General features: G+C 49.2%; 1 protein-coding gene across 5 annotated transcripts in view; it reads right to left on the bottom strand.

Moving 5' to 3' along the window:
* Positions 1-13500, bottom strand: part of TNS3 (tensin 3) — a 319311-nt gene that overhangs the window by 206657 nt on the left and 99154 nt on the right. For 3 of the 5 annotated variants that reach the window (XM_064366692.1, XM_064366695.1, XM_064366694.1), the window contains one exon: positions 1470-1508. The exons of 1 other annotated variant lie outside the window; for it this stretch is intronic. In XM_064366692.1, coding sequence (XP_064222762.1) covers positions 1470-1508 — 39 coding nt within the window. Of the gene's footprint in view, positions 1-1469; positions 1509-1610; positions 1631-13500 lie in introns of those variants that run through there. One more of the 5 variants, XM_012458620.2, reaches the window with a different exon arrangement.

The following is a 13500-nucleotide window of genomic DNA, read 5'->3' as shown; positions in this document are numbered from 1 at the left end:
TTGATGCTGCAACATGTTTTTCATAGTTTGTGAATATTTTAGGTTTCTGGGTGAGATTTTTAACCTTCCTATGACCTCAAATGCATACTTTGCTATTCCAGAAGCAAAGAGACACACCATGTGACAGCATTAAAAGGAGCATAATAAGGGCACCCTGCCTGTGGCAAGGCTTCTGTGACAGGCCTGACCCCGTAGTCCCTCTTCTCTCACTTCATCCACAGCCAGGTTAGAGAGCACCCCTATGGCCACAGCATAAAGGAGAAAAACAAGGCTCAGGTGACGGGGTGAGGGCAGGGCCCAGCCACTAAAGTCATGAGGTTAGAGAACCACCCTCATGCCCAATGGATAAAGGAGGAAACCCGAGACTAAGGTGGGCAGGGGGCAAGGGCAGGGCCCAGCCACTGGAGCCAGGATCAGAACTTGACTTCATCAGAGCAGGGATGCTTCCACATGGGTGCCGCTGGCCGAGCCTGGGGGAAGATGTTCTACTGCGTCACAAGAGAGAGCAAGTTCCCTGTCTGGAGGCCACCAGGATCACGGCCTAGAAAGACTGCCTAATCGCCGGCAGAACACCCAGATTCTGTGTATGGCGAAGCTCTGGGGCGCCAAGGGCAGGAAGCCCCGTCCTATTTGAGAAGTCCAGAGAACACCCTTGATGGACGCCCAGGAAGGACCACAGGGGGCACCTGTTTCCCTCCCCCACCAGGGAGGCCAGGACCTGCACACACTTCCCCAGCAGCAAGAGACAGCTTCCACTTTGCCTCCCAGGGAGTCGCTTCTGATTTGCATGGAGAGAAGAGGGTGCCATGTCCTACTGTCTAGGCACAGTGAACCCTTCAGGTATCTTGTAAGCTGCTAATAAGCCCTGAGAAACAAGGTTCCACCCCTCAACTCCAAAGGGTGGAGGCAAGGAAAACACCAGAAGCTACCACGACCTTCCAAGGAGCTGCATTTGAAAAGCAGACAGCAATTTAAATTTGCCTAATAACAGGCCAAAGGGAAAGTGCTATTATGTTTACCTTCAATCTGATTTGAACACACACACCCAGTATTTGTCAGAGCTGGATGTCAGTCAACAAACCACTGCATCACACTGTCCACAGCCACCCAGCGACCCAGACACCCTCACTGTTCAGGTTTTTATCACTAAGACAACAGACTTGTGCTGTCTTCACTTGAAAGCCAAGGAAACTCAGGCGGGGGAGATTCGCCCCGAAGGTAACCATTGTCGATAGAATGGCAGCTCCCACAAAGGCCAGGAGATCCTCTTCTCTAAAAAGCTATGCAAATGGTCAGTGCAGAATGGTCAAAGGTCCTCAGAGAGAGCCTTGTGAATGAAAGTTACAGGTCAAAGGGAGGGCGCGGATCCTAGAGGAAGCCAAAAAATCTCCAAAGAGGGAGCAGCTTCAAGAAAGAGACTTAGTCCCACAGGATGGATCAAGGGAGCCAAAGAAATGCAAAGGGCTTACCTGTTCCAGACAGACTTGTACACAGCAGGGAATCACCACCTTTCAAAGAGAGAAGAAACAGATAAGCAAACGGATTCTCCAGAAAATATTAGCATAATAATCAAGCCTGGCTTCCAAAGGCTGAATGAAACAGTCTCTAACCTCGCTGCTGACCACAAAGCTGTAGCAGTTCAAGACCCAGGAGACTTGGAGTTAAGAGAGTTCGGGGTTTTGTTTACTTTTGGAAAGTCCCTGTCCTTTTTGCTAATGTCATGGAAACCATGGGGCCTCCCCCTCAAGAAAAATGCAAATCACTCATAGATACGAAATGTAGCCTCTACTTTGACAAAGAGCTGGTAAAAGGATGGAAACTTCTGAGTCGGTCCGTGCTTGGGGAGCTTGGGAGTGGGGCCCAGAGAAGGCGGCAGAAGGCTCTGTCTGGTGATCTCCAAGCCCCCACTCCTCCCATCCTCACCTGGGGCATGTATTCTCTTCCACAAGGGGCCACTTTTTCTTCCCTTTTTTTTTTTTAGGTGGAGTTTAGCTCTTGTTGCCCAGGCTGGAGGGCAATGGCGCAATCTCGGCTCACTGCAACCTCTGCCTCCCAGGTTCAAGTGATTCTCCTGCCTCAGCCGCCCGAGTAGCTGGGATTACAGGCATGTAGCACCATACCCGGCTAATTTTTGTATTTTTAGTAGAGACGGGGTTTCCTCACGTTGATCAGGCTGGTCTCGAACTTCTGACCTCAGGAGATCTGCCCACCTCGGCCTCTCAAAGTGCTAGGATTATAGGAATGAGCTATCATGCCCGGCCACGGACCATCTTATCTTGAACTATTTCTACAAGTAGAACTAAAAACAGTCTGAGTATGGCAATGTTGACATGGTTATTCCATTCAGCACAGGAGACGGGAGAGGAGGCTTTGACTCTACCACAGTCTCTGAAGACCAAGAGCTCCCTGGGAAAGACACAGAAGGCGAGGTAGGTGAGGCAGCTCAAACATAGTCTGCAGAGCAGTAAGTTACATGCACAGGGAGCCACCGACCCCGCAGCGCAAAGACCCCACTGGGCAGGACCTCCACCACTTACTAGCCTCAGGACCTTGGCCTTTGATCTCTCTGGGCCTCAGTTTCCACATCTGAAAACTGCAGGTAACAATACTGCCTCCCAAGCAGGGTCACTGTGAGGAACAGGAGATGGTGCATGAGGAGCTCAGAAGAGTGGCCGGCCCAGGGCAGGGGCCCCACTCACAGGCACAGAGCTCTCCCTAAGGAGAGGAGCTAAGGGGACTCTGGGGGCCGCTCAGGAGCCAGGCGCCAGCAAACAGGATTCAGCTCCCTGAGACTGACCTCACTCCTTAGCTTCCTCCTGGAACCGCCCCCTCCAGATCCCGGGCACCTCCCTTCTCAAAGAGTTGTCTGAAAATGTGCAACGGAAGGAAAAATCTCAGAAATCTGACTAATTGTCCTTGTGGTTTGGGGTGGGCGGCGGCGTGGCCTTGGCTCTTGCCAGGACAACTATTTATAGCCTCTTGCTTATCTTAGGCAGTACGGTCCTCAGGGAGTATGTGACACATGGCCATTCCTGTGTCTGGGACACATCATTACTCCACCAGGGCTCTGACTCAGACGGATGTCTGGGGCAGGGGTCCTCTCTCAGGGCCCCTGGCCCCACCATGAACCGGTTGCTGCCTGAACACCCACAGCAGCCGGCCAGCAGGAATACGCCTTTTCCATTTGTGTGTCCTCAATGACATGCGTGTACATTGAAGTTTGATGAATGGATGAGAGAATAAGTAAGCAAATGTATGTAAAGCAAAAACAACAACAAAAAAAAATGGCTTTGGAAACAGAGAGTCACAGACAAAACCTTACAGGATGGTGGAGACCCTGTGGTTAACAGTGTGGCTTATCTCACCCCAAGAATGGTATCCACTCAATGCACACGTGCATCTTCTTGCCTCAACGTGCAGGCAAGAAATGTACAAAGAACCAGGGCCCCTGTCTTGAAAACTCACTATCCGCATCCCTGCAATGGCATATCATCCATGACAAAAATAAATGAGCTATGAAGGCAGGAAAACGCACAGAGGAAACGTAAATGCATATTACTAAGTGAAAGAAGCCACTCTGAAAGGACACATACTGTATGATTTCAACTCTGTGACATTCTGGAAAAGGCAAAACTGTGGGGCAGTGAAAAGGTCAGAGAAGGCCAGGGATTAGGAGGGAGAGAGGAACAGGCAGAGCACAGAGACTCTTCAGGGCCATGAAACTATTCTGCTTGATACTATAATGATGAGAACATGTAATTCTGCATTTGTCTAAACCTATAGGACATCAACACCTGGAGAGAATCCTAATGCAAATCAAGGGATCTGGTTACTAAGACTGTATCAATATTGGCTAATCAAGTATAACAATTGTACCACAAGAATGCAAGCTGTTTATATATGAGAGGGAAGAGTATGTACAATTTTTATATAAATCCAAAACGCTCTTAAAGTCTATGGTACATTTTTCAAATTTATTGTCTGGAAGCATGCGTTTGTCGAGAGAATGAAAGAAAAGCCCCATGCAATGTCAGAAACTTGAAGGGGGGGTGGTTATTATTATTTTTTATTTTTTTCATAGAGACAGGGTTTCTCCATATTGGTCAGGCTGGTCTCAAACTCCTGACCTCAGGTGATCCACCCATTTCGGCCTCCCAAAGTGCTGGGGTTACAGGCATGATCCACCACGCCCTGCCAGAAACTTGAGTTTTAAAGACAGCAGCCACTTTAAGATTTGGGCCAGAAGCCAGGTCTGTGTGTTCCCATATTCCTCTGTGACCAGATGGGTTGCAGTAACTGCCCGCCACCTGGCCTGGCCCCAGGGTATCCTACAGAAAAGGAGAGGTGAGCTCCATGGCTTACATGGCTAAGGGGCTCTGGAATTGTCACACCTAATGTTGTTGAACTGCATCCATCACTTGTCCTGCACATTTTCACTGACAGCCTTCTCCTGCCAGGACTTCACTCGGAAATGAAGCAGACGTCCCCAACCCCATAGAGCTTATGGCTCAAGTAATAGAAAAAGCATAAAATGAATAGTTTTTAAGAAAATGAGCTGGGGGAACAGTGGGGCGAGCAGCTCCCAGGTTCCACAGAGCACATGGCAGGCAGCCTTGCCCTGAGCCTCCACACCCACATCCTACCAGACTTGCTCCACTCTTCTGAGAGAACCAGTCACAACCCCTACTGTGTGTGCACATGTGCTGTTACAAAATGCAGACAAAAATGTCTCAGTAAAGACCTTTTATGAGAGTGAATTTGCAAATAAAAATGCACATGAAGCACCAATCAGATAAAAGGGGACATTCTAGGGGCAAAGAGGAGTCATCTGTTGATAAAGAGAAAAGCCATCGTTTCTCTAAGTGCAAACATCTAATTTAGTAAAAACCGTGACCAGTGAACACAGAGGGCATTTGTTCCTTCAGTGTGGCTAAAACCACATTCCAGGACGAGAAGTCCCTGAAAAGAGACTGTATTTCCATCACGCTTTTCCTCTCTTATACTAAGGCAGGTTGACCACAGACTTAACCATAGGACGAGGCGGCCGGGTTTGGGATGCTCACGCCGGCCTGCTGCTCAGCACCAAGGAACGTATAGGGGCTGTGCGGTGGTGAGATCAGCTGCATCTGCTGGACACTCAGGTCACCTGCTGTTCTTCAGCCTTAGCAGAAGCAGAAGCACACTGCTTCTGTGGGCAAGCTGCATCCCTGTCGGAGAGCACACAGTTCTCCGCTGTGCCTGCCCTGCTGATCTATCTACAGGCTGGCCTGCCTCCCACGCATCAGGAGGATATCTCCTGTAGAAGGAGCCAGGTAAGGGAGTGAGGCGCACTTGCTTGCTCTCCTCACCTCAAACTCCAGTTCTGATCACACATTCCCCAGCACTGTGGGGTTCTTTCACTCTTTTCGCTGGACAGGGAGAAGCATGTGGGTTGGGACCAACTCCAGGCTGGCTTGGCCTTCCTCGGCACGAAAAAGCTAACACTTCTTTAGTACTTAGGTGGCCGTAGTTTTAAAGGCAAGAATTTCTCAGTGCCATGCCCCGCTCCCAACTCTCTCCATCTGGGAGATTTAATAGTTTATGTTTAAATTTCACGGGCGCGGGTAGAAACTAGGAGTCAATCACCCCAGTGGAAGTTTAAAGGAACTCCTTTCATTGGCCAGAGGAGTTCCCACTTGGGAAGGTGGGAATTTCTCCCAGGATAAATTCCCCTGCTCCTTCACCCACACCGGATTTCCAGCTCTCTGGAATCCCTTCCCACATGGTGGGAGCTCCCTTTCCCCTCTGGAATCCCCTTCCATACTCTTCATGGAAGTCTTTCTCTTCTTCTCTTTTCTCTACCTAAATAACATCACCTTTCTGCAACACTTCTTTGGGTCCAATATTTACTTTTACAAGCATACAGCACACCTGCAGTGGTCCCATCACTTATTCTTTAAGACAGTGGAGACCAAGAACCCACAGCATTCTCTCGGGGGAGCTGTGCCTCACCAGCACCCAAGGAAAAAAATGGTTATATTAACATGCCAGTCTGACTCATTCACAGGGCTGAAGACAGAGAGAACAGCTACCCAACGCTGCAGGGCTGGAGGGTCCCGGCACACTGCATCCCCTGAGCCGGCCCTGCAGATGGCAACCAGGAGCCTCTGAGCTGCTCCTGGGCCCATCAGTGCACCATGAACATGGCTGGGATGTGTTCGGTGGCATGGCCAGGGTTCTAGGTGGGCACCCACTGACCCTGTGCTTCACCTGCTGTGTAACATGGTGCTGAGTGAGCTGCAGGGGCGTGGAGGATGAGAGAAGAGGGAGGATGAGACAAGAACCAGGCAGTGCTCCCCGTGCAAGGCGCACTGCACTCCTGGGGAGGCCCATGGCTCTTCCAATGTGTAGACTCAGCTGGATAAACGTGGAACAACAGTGCCACGTCTGCAGGTCTTTCTCTGTAGCCCTCACAGTAGGGCCAGTGAGCCCCTACTCTGTGTATAAGAAGTCGGGTCCCAGAGGGGGCCAGCCACCAGCCACGGGAACTCTCACAGAGACGACGCCAGCAGGGGCCCCAACTCCAGGCTCCTCTCCTGAGGAGATGAGGGGAGCTGCACCCTCTCTCATAATGAGCAGCTACCTCAGGGATTAGGGTGACAAGAGGTGACAACAGTGGGACACGGAAGGGGGCAGAGCGGCTCCCATTAGCAGCGACAGAAAGTTGCAGAGAAGGCAGTGGGCCATGGGCTGAGGGCCAAAAGCCATGGGCTGTGTGGCATCCCTGGGATCCGTCCCTCCCATGGTGGTGGCAAGGGCCCCTCTGAGAAGCCTCTTTATGGCCTTCTTTCGGCTGTACTGGGACCTAATCTACTGTTCCCAAGGAAACCACAAACAAACACTGCTGTGCCCGCCCCACCCCTGGCTACGTGGGCGCCGGGGTACACTGGCATCAATAAACTTGTCTCCAAACCAGCAGGTCCACAGGACAGAGAGGCAGAGGGGCGAGGGCTCGCCACCAAGTCCTGACTGTATCCTTGGGAATGTGAGTGTGTGGGTGAGCGTATGTGAGTGTGGGCGAGTATGTCTGTGGGTGTGGCTGAGTGTATACATTTGGTGGTGTCTGTGTTTGACTAGGTATATTTTACCGTGGATATCTGAAAATGTGTTTTTTTAGTGTGAGTGTGTGTGTAAGTTTGAGAGTGCTGTGAGTGCGTGTGACTGGGTGACTCAGTGGTTGTGTGCATGGGAGTGTGAAAGTGTAGGGGATGTGTGTGTGCTTGTGAGAATGTATGAGTGTGCGTGTGTGAAACTGTGAGTTTTGTAATATGTGTGTGCTTCTATGTATGCCTATGCCTCATGTGAGTGTGTCTGAGAGCGTGTCTGTGTGTGTCTCCATGTGTGAGTGTATCCTGTATCTATCTCTGTGTGTGTGCAACACACAACAGAGTTCGGCCCTGCAGTTCCATCCCCAAGGTGGATGACGGCACTTCAGCCAACAAGCACATTCTGCCTTAGTAATAAGTGCCTCACCCATGGTGCACTGGCCCCGCCACCATCATCCCCAGTGCTGACACAGACACAGGGCCCCAGGTGCCAGTCTTCCTCAGTAAGGAGTGAGACCAACTCTTCAAACCTGAACCAATCCCTCTCTGCTTACTTCTGGGAGATCCAAGTCCTGAGAGAAATAAAAGACAACGCAGTTCCCCTAGTGCTTGAAAGACATTGTTTTCCTTTGATGAACACAATAAAACTCTGAACTCAGCTTTTACTGCTGTTTCTTATTAAACTTCCCTTTGTAAACAGCCATACAGAAAGTGACATTTCAACCTCACAGTTTCTCTAAAACCGTGTGGGTATAACTGACGCATTACATATTCTGTATAAACAGAATAAAGGTAAATTTCAATTCTACCTTTTCCAATCATCGAAAATTCCAATCATGGTGGGTCACGTGAATCAGCTTCCTAGAACCTCACAGAAGCATGCAGTAAGGACTGAAGAGAGACCAGGCATGGTGGCTCACACCTGTAATCCCAGCGCTTTGGGAGGCCAAGGTGGGTGGATCACCTGAGGTCAGGAGCTCAAGACCAGCCTGGCCAACATGGTGAAACGCTGTCTCCACTAAAAATACAAAAATTTGCCAGGTGGGATGGTGGGTTCCTGTAATCCCAGCTACTTGAGAGGCTGAGTCAGAAGAATTGCTTGAACCCGGGAGGTTGCAGTGAGCTGGGATTTTGCCACTGCACTCCAGCCTGGGTGACAGAGCAAGACTCAGTCTCAAAAAAAAAAAAACAAGAACTGAGCCAGGCACTGTGGCTCATACCTGTAATCCCAGTACTTTGGAAGGCCGAGGTAGGTAGATCACCTGATGTCAGGAGTTTGAAACCAGACTGGCCAACGTGGCGAAACCCCGTCTCTACTAAAAATACAAAAATTAGCTGGGCATGATGGTGGGCACCTGTAATCCTAGCTACTTGGGAGGCTGAGGCAGGAGAATCGCTTGAACCCCGGGGGTGGAGGCTGCAGTGAGCAAGATCGCACCACTTCTCTCCAGCCTGGGAAAACAAGCAAGACTCTATCTCCAAAAAAGAAAGAAATGAAGTGACGATTACCCTCAAGTGTCAAGCATGCTTTTACACACATGGCCGCTACAGAGAAAGCCTGAAGGCTTGGGATCCTCTAACTGTTTCTTCCTGCTTGTTCTCCAGGTCATTCTGCCCACAGGTGAAGTCTCTACTTTGGCATCAAGCAGGCCTAGGCAAACCTTGTTCATGTCAGGATTCTGGAGAGAGGATCAGCTCAACAGTACCAACCCACAGCAAAGAAACGCATTCCACAAATGCACACACACCACGGAACGTGAATCCGCGGGCCAGCATTCAGGTGCAAAACAAGTGGAAAGTGAGTAGAGACGAAAGGGCCAGCCACTGACCTTGTCAAACCTTTCGGACAAGGGAGAAAGCAATTCACTGAGTCAAGCCAAGTACGGAGACATCACCTTATGCACAAGTTCTATCATGCATAAAATTAATCATAATAATTTCAACTCCAGGCCAGGCATGGTGGCTCACGCCTGTAATCCCAGCACTTTGGGAGGCCAAGGCATTTAGATCACGAGGTCAGGAATTCAAGACCAGCCTGGCCAAGATGGTGAAACCTTATCTCTACTAAAAACACAAAAATTAGCTGGGCGTGGCAGTGGGCACCTGTAATCCCAGCTACTCGAGAGGCTGAGGCACAGAATTGCGTGAACCCAGGAGGCAGAGGTTGCAGTGAGCCAAGATGGTGCCACGGCACTCCAGCCTGGGCAACAGAGACTCCATCCCAAAAAAAAAAAAAAACTGAACTCTAAGTTGCAAAGAATCAGAAATGAAGTTTACTTTTGTTTTAACGATTCTTTTTAAAGAAACTTCATGATGATGCCAAGATGGCAGTACCTTCTTTCCTAAGTCATAAAAACAGTCAGAGGTAACCTGCCTCGGAGACCCTGAACTAGCCAAGGAAAAACAGATACAGATGCCAAACATCTGCTGGCCATCAGGACCTTAGGATATAATTGGGGTATTGGGACTCTTCTCTAATCTCTACACTGAGTAGCAGCCTGGTTGCAAGGAGGGTGGGGCTTTTACAAAGGGGCATTTCTTCCTTTTTTTTTTTTTTTTTTTTTGAGATTAGTTTCACTTTCGTTGCCCAAGCTGGACTGCAATGGTGCAATCTCGGCTCACCACAACCTCCACCTCCCAGATTCAAGCGATTCTCCTGCCTCAGCCTCCCGAGTAGCTGGGATTATAGGCATGCACCACTACACCCAGCTAATTTTGTATTTTTGGTAGAGACACGGTTTCTCTGTGTTGGTCAAGTTGGTCTCAAACTCCTGACCTCAGGTGATCCATTCACCTCAGCCTCCCAAAGCTAGGATTACAGGCGTGAGCCACCTCACCCGTCCGAAGCACTTCTGTTATACCACAGCTTTGACTTTTTACATTGTATGTTACTGATCGATAAAACAGTAAGATCTTTAACTCACCATTACTTACGATCAAAAAAGGATACATTGTTCATTTGTTTATATTGCCATTATTATCATTTATTATAAGTGGCAGGGTGGGGGAGAATAATGACAAAAGAAAAGTCCCCTCATTCCCACTGCCGACACTGATGGAAGTGTATATCTGCTTAAATAACCAGCAGTCACCGGGCACTGCGGCTCATGCCTGTAATCTCAGCATTTTGGGAGGCCGAGGCAGGCGAATCATTAAGGTCAGGAGTTCGAGACCAGCTTGGCCAATATGGTGAAACCCCATCTCTACTAAAAACATAAAAAATTAGCCAGGTATGGTGGCACACGCCTGTAGTCTTAGCTACTCAGGAGGCTGAGGCAGGAGAATCGCTTGAACCTGGGAGGTGGAGGTTGCAGTGAGCCAAGTTCGCACCACTGCACTCCAGCCTGGGTGACAGAGTGAGACTCTGTCTCAAAAATAAAATAAAATAAAAAGTAACCAACCGTCTTAGCTCAGGTTAGGGGCAGCTGCTATAACAACATACCACAGAATGGGCTGCTGACACCACAGCTGTTCATCCTCCCACAGTCCTGGAGGCTGGGGTCTGAGATGAAGGTGTCGGCAGGGTGGTTTCTCCTGAGGCCTCTCTCCTGGGCCTACAGATGGCCGCCATCTCCCTGTGTCCTCACATAGCTATCCCTTGTGTGTATCTGAGTCCCAGTCTCTCTAAGGACACCAGTCATACTGGATTAGGCCCACCCTAATGACCCTCTTTTAACCCAATTACCTTTTTAAAGACCTTATCTCCAAATCAGGCCACATTCTGGGGTCCTCGAGATTTGGACTTCAACATTTACATTTGGGGAACAAAACACAACACCTAGCACTAAGCATCAAAGGTCTGATAGGTCAGGTGGAGACATCAGGTCGACACAGAACGTTCTTGGGCACACCAACAGGAGCTGGGTCCCCCAGGTGCAGCCGGGGGCTCCTGACTTGGCAAAGGTTTCCTTACTCATCATTCAAGGCTGCTCCTCCCAAGATGCCTGGGGACAGGGGGCTCCATGGAGGATTGAAGAGAGGCCCAGGGTCAGACTTTCAACACAAGCCTGCAAACAACAACAGACCTATACAAAGAACAGCAGTACAAAATGAGGACATTCGAGACTTTATTAACTTTCTTCGCTTCCTTCAAGAGCTTGCCCTAACTTTGCTTCTGTGTCCCCTTTGTCAGGCTTGACCCTGGAATCCCTAATTAGGTTCACATTCCTCAGGAAGCTCTGTTATCCCACTAAGCGTTAAAGCCCAATTTAGCCTGCTCTAATCCCCATGAGAAAACACCCGCCCGGCAGACGCAATTAAACTTCTTAGCCTGCGGGCTGAGAACGGACAGGAGCGGAAGAGAAAGAGAAGGAAAATTCCTGGAATCAGGTCATTATATTTTTCCGTACAGTTAACAAGCAGCTAGTGAAGATGATGTCTGTGCCATAGTTAAAAAAAAAAAAAAAAAAAAAGGCCCAGGCTTTCCCAGCCCTTGGTCTCGGCTCTTCTCGCTTCTGGGGGCCTCAGTTTCCCCCTTCAACCCAGCTCTATGAATCTAATAATGTTTAGAGAAAAAGAGTTGTGCCCCTATCCCAAATGGGCTTAGCTGAACCTACTGGAACCCTCTTTTTCATATATTTACTTAGGCTGTGCAGCTGTTTAACATTGGCTACCCTTGCCCAGTTGAGGCCCATGGCCCACAAGGCAGGACCGGGCCTTCCTTGTCTTCAGGCAAACAAGTTACCACCGGTAGGGAATATAATAGATTTAAAGCAAAAGCATAGAATCCTGCATCCATTATATCACCATTATTTGTCTCAAATCAGAAATCAAATGTGAACTTATTGTTGGAACGATGTCCGGGGGATTCTGAAAGTGGCTGAAAAGTACACTTTCAGGATCACGTGCATGCTCTGTATACAAGTCCCAGCAAAGGGCAAAGGACAGGACGGCTCGGGGGCCTGTACGCCTTTCTGCAGTGAGTCTGTCTTACAAGACCAGGGCCAGGCAGGGAGGCCGAGCGTCTAAGTGCCACCGAGGCCCACAGTGGCAGGACCAGGGTCTACAGATCCCCGAAGGCCGACACTTAACCAGAGTCCTACACCTTATCTTTTTAAAAACAGAAAGAGGACATCTTGTGATTGATAAAATGCTAATGGCTTGCAAAAGAACAAGAAGAAAAATTCATAAATCATAAATCCAACGTAATTGTAGAGTGATTAAAAGGCAGTATTGAATTGTTTAGCAATCTTTTTATTAGAGCATTATAATGCCAAGGATCAAGAATTCACTGCATCAACATTACTGGATCCATTTCCACAAGGAAAGTCCAGGTCCCAACTCACACACTCCTCACCAGCTACATCTCATCAGCCTACAGTTCTCACCAGCCACCTATAATTAATAATAAAGTACTGTCTGGGCATGGTGGCTCACGCCTATAATCCCAGCACTTTGGGAAGCCAACGTGGGCAGATCACCAAGTCAAGAGATAGAGACCATCCTGGCCAACAAGGTGAAACCCCATCTCTACTAAAAATACACAAATCAGCCGGGCATGTGGGTGGATGCCTGTAATCCTAGCTACTCAGGAGGCTGAGGCAGGAGAACTGCTTGAACCCCAGAGGCAGAGGTTGCAGTGAGCCAAGATCGCACCACTGCACACCAGCCTGGCAACAGAGCAAGACTCCGTCTCAAAAAAATAAATTAATAATAATAATAATAAAGTATTGATGCTGACATTTGTGAGTAATTTACATTTTAATTAATTAGAAGAGATTGATGATTATCTCTACAATAACATCTCTGCAGGCTATTGCCTGAATAAGTTTAGCAGGTTGTGTTTTCAAAGACGATGCTACCAAATCACACAGGGTCTTCTGCAAAGGAACTCTGCCATTCCCCCATCAAGAGGTAGAGTCTGTCCCTGTTCCTCCTGAATCTGGGCTGGTCCTGGGTTTGCCCAGTGGCCTGCTGTGAGCAGTGGAATATGGCAGAACTCCGAAGCCTGGCCTTAAAGAGCTGCAGTTGCCGCCTTCGCGTGGAGAATCCCATTCTTGAGCCCAGCCCCCATAGTGAAGGGAACCCTGAGCTGGCGCACAGAGACACCTACAAGGAAGCACAGACTACTTGATAGCCCAGTGCCAATCATTGGAAATGGGCACGAGGACATTTGTGACCTTCTGGCCACCCCTGCCCCTTGTCAGCACCACATGAAGCAAGCACTGCCCAGCCAGCTCACTAATCCATCACAACGCGTTGGCTTCAGCCACTAAGTGTACAGGGAATTTGTTAGGCAACAACAGGGAATGGAAATAGTGTGCCCTGGCATGCCCAGACCAGTGTGCCGGGCACCAGAAGGCCATCTTTCAGTGCTGTTGTGTCAGGAAGTGGAAGAAAGGGGCTCAAAATCAGCACTTGAAAAAGCAAACGGCAGCAATGAGGCCACGAGCTGTCACAGATGAGATTTCAGCCG

The sequence above is a fragment of the Aotus nancymaae genome, unplaced genomic scaffold (assembly GCF_030222135.1).
Source record: "Aotus nancymaae isolate 86718 unplaced genomic scaffold, 86718_ANA_hifiasm-v0.15.2.pri h1tg000065l, whole genome shotgun sequence".
Classification (NCBI taxonomy): domain Eukaryota; kingdom Metazoa; phylum Chordata; class Mammalia; order Primates; family Aotidae; genus Aotus; species Aotus nancymaae.
This window is presented reverse-complemented; position numbering and strand designations above follow the sequence as displayed.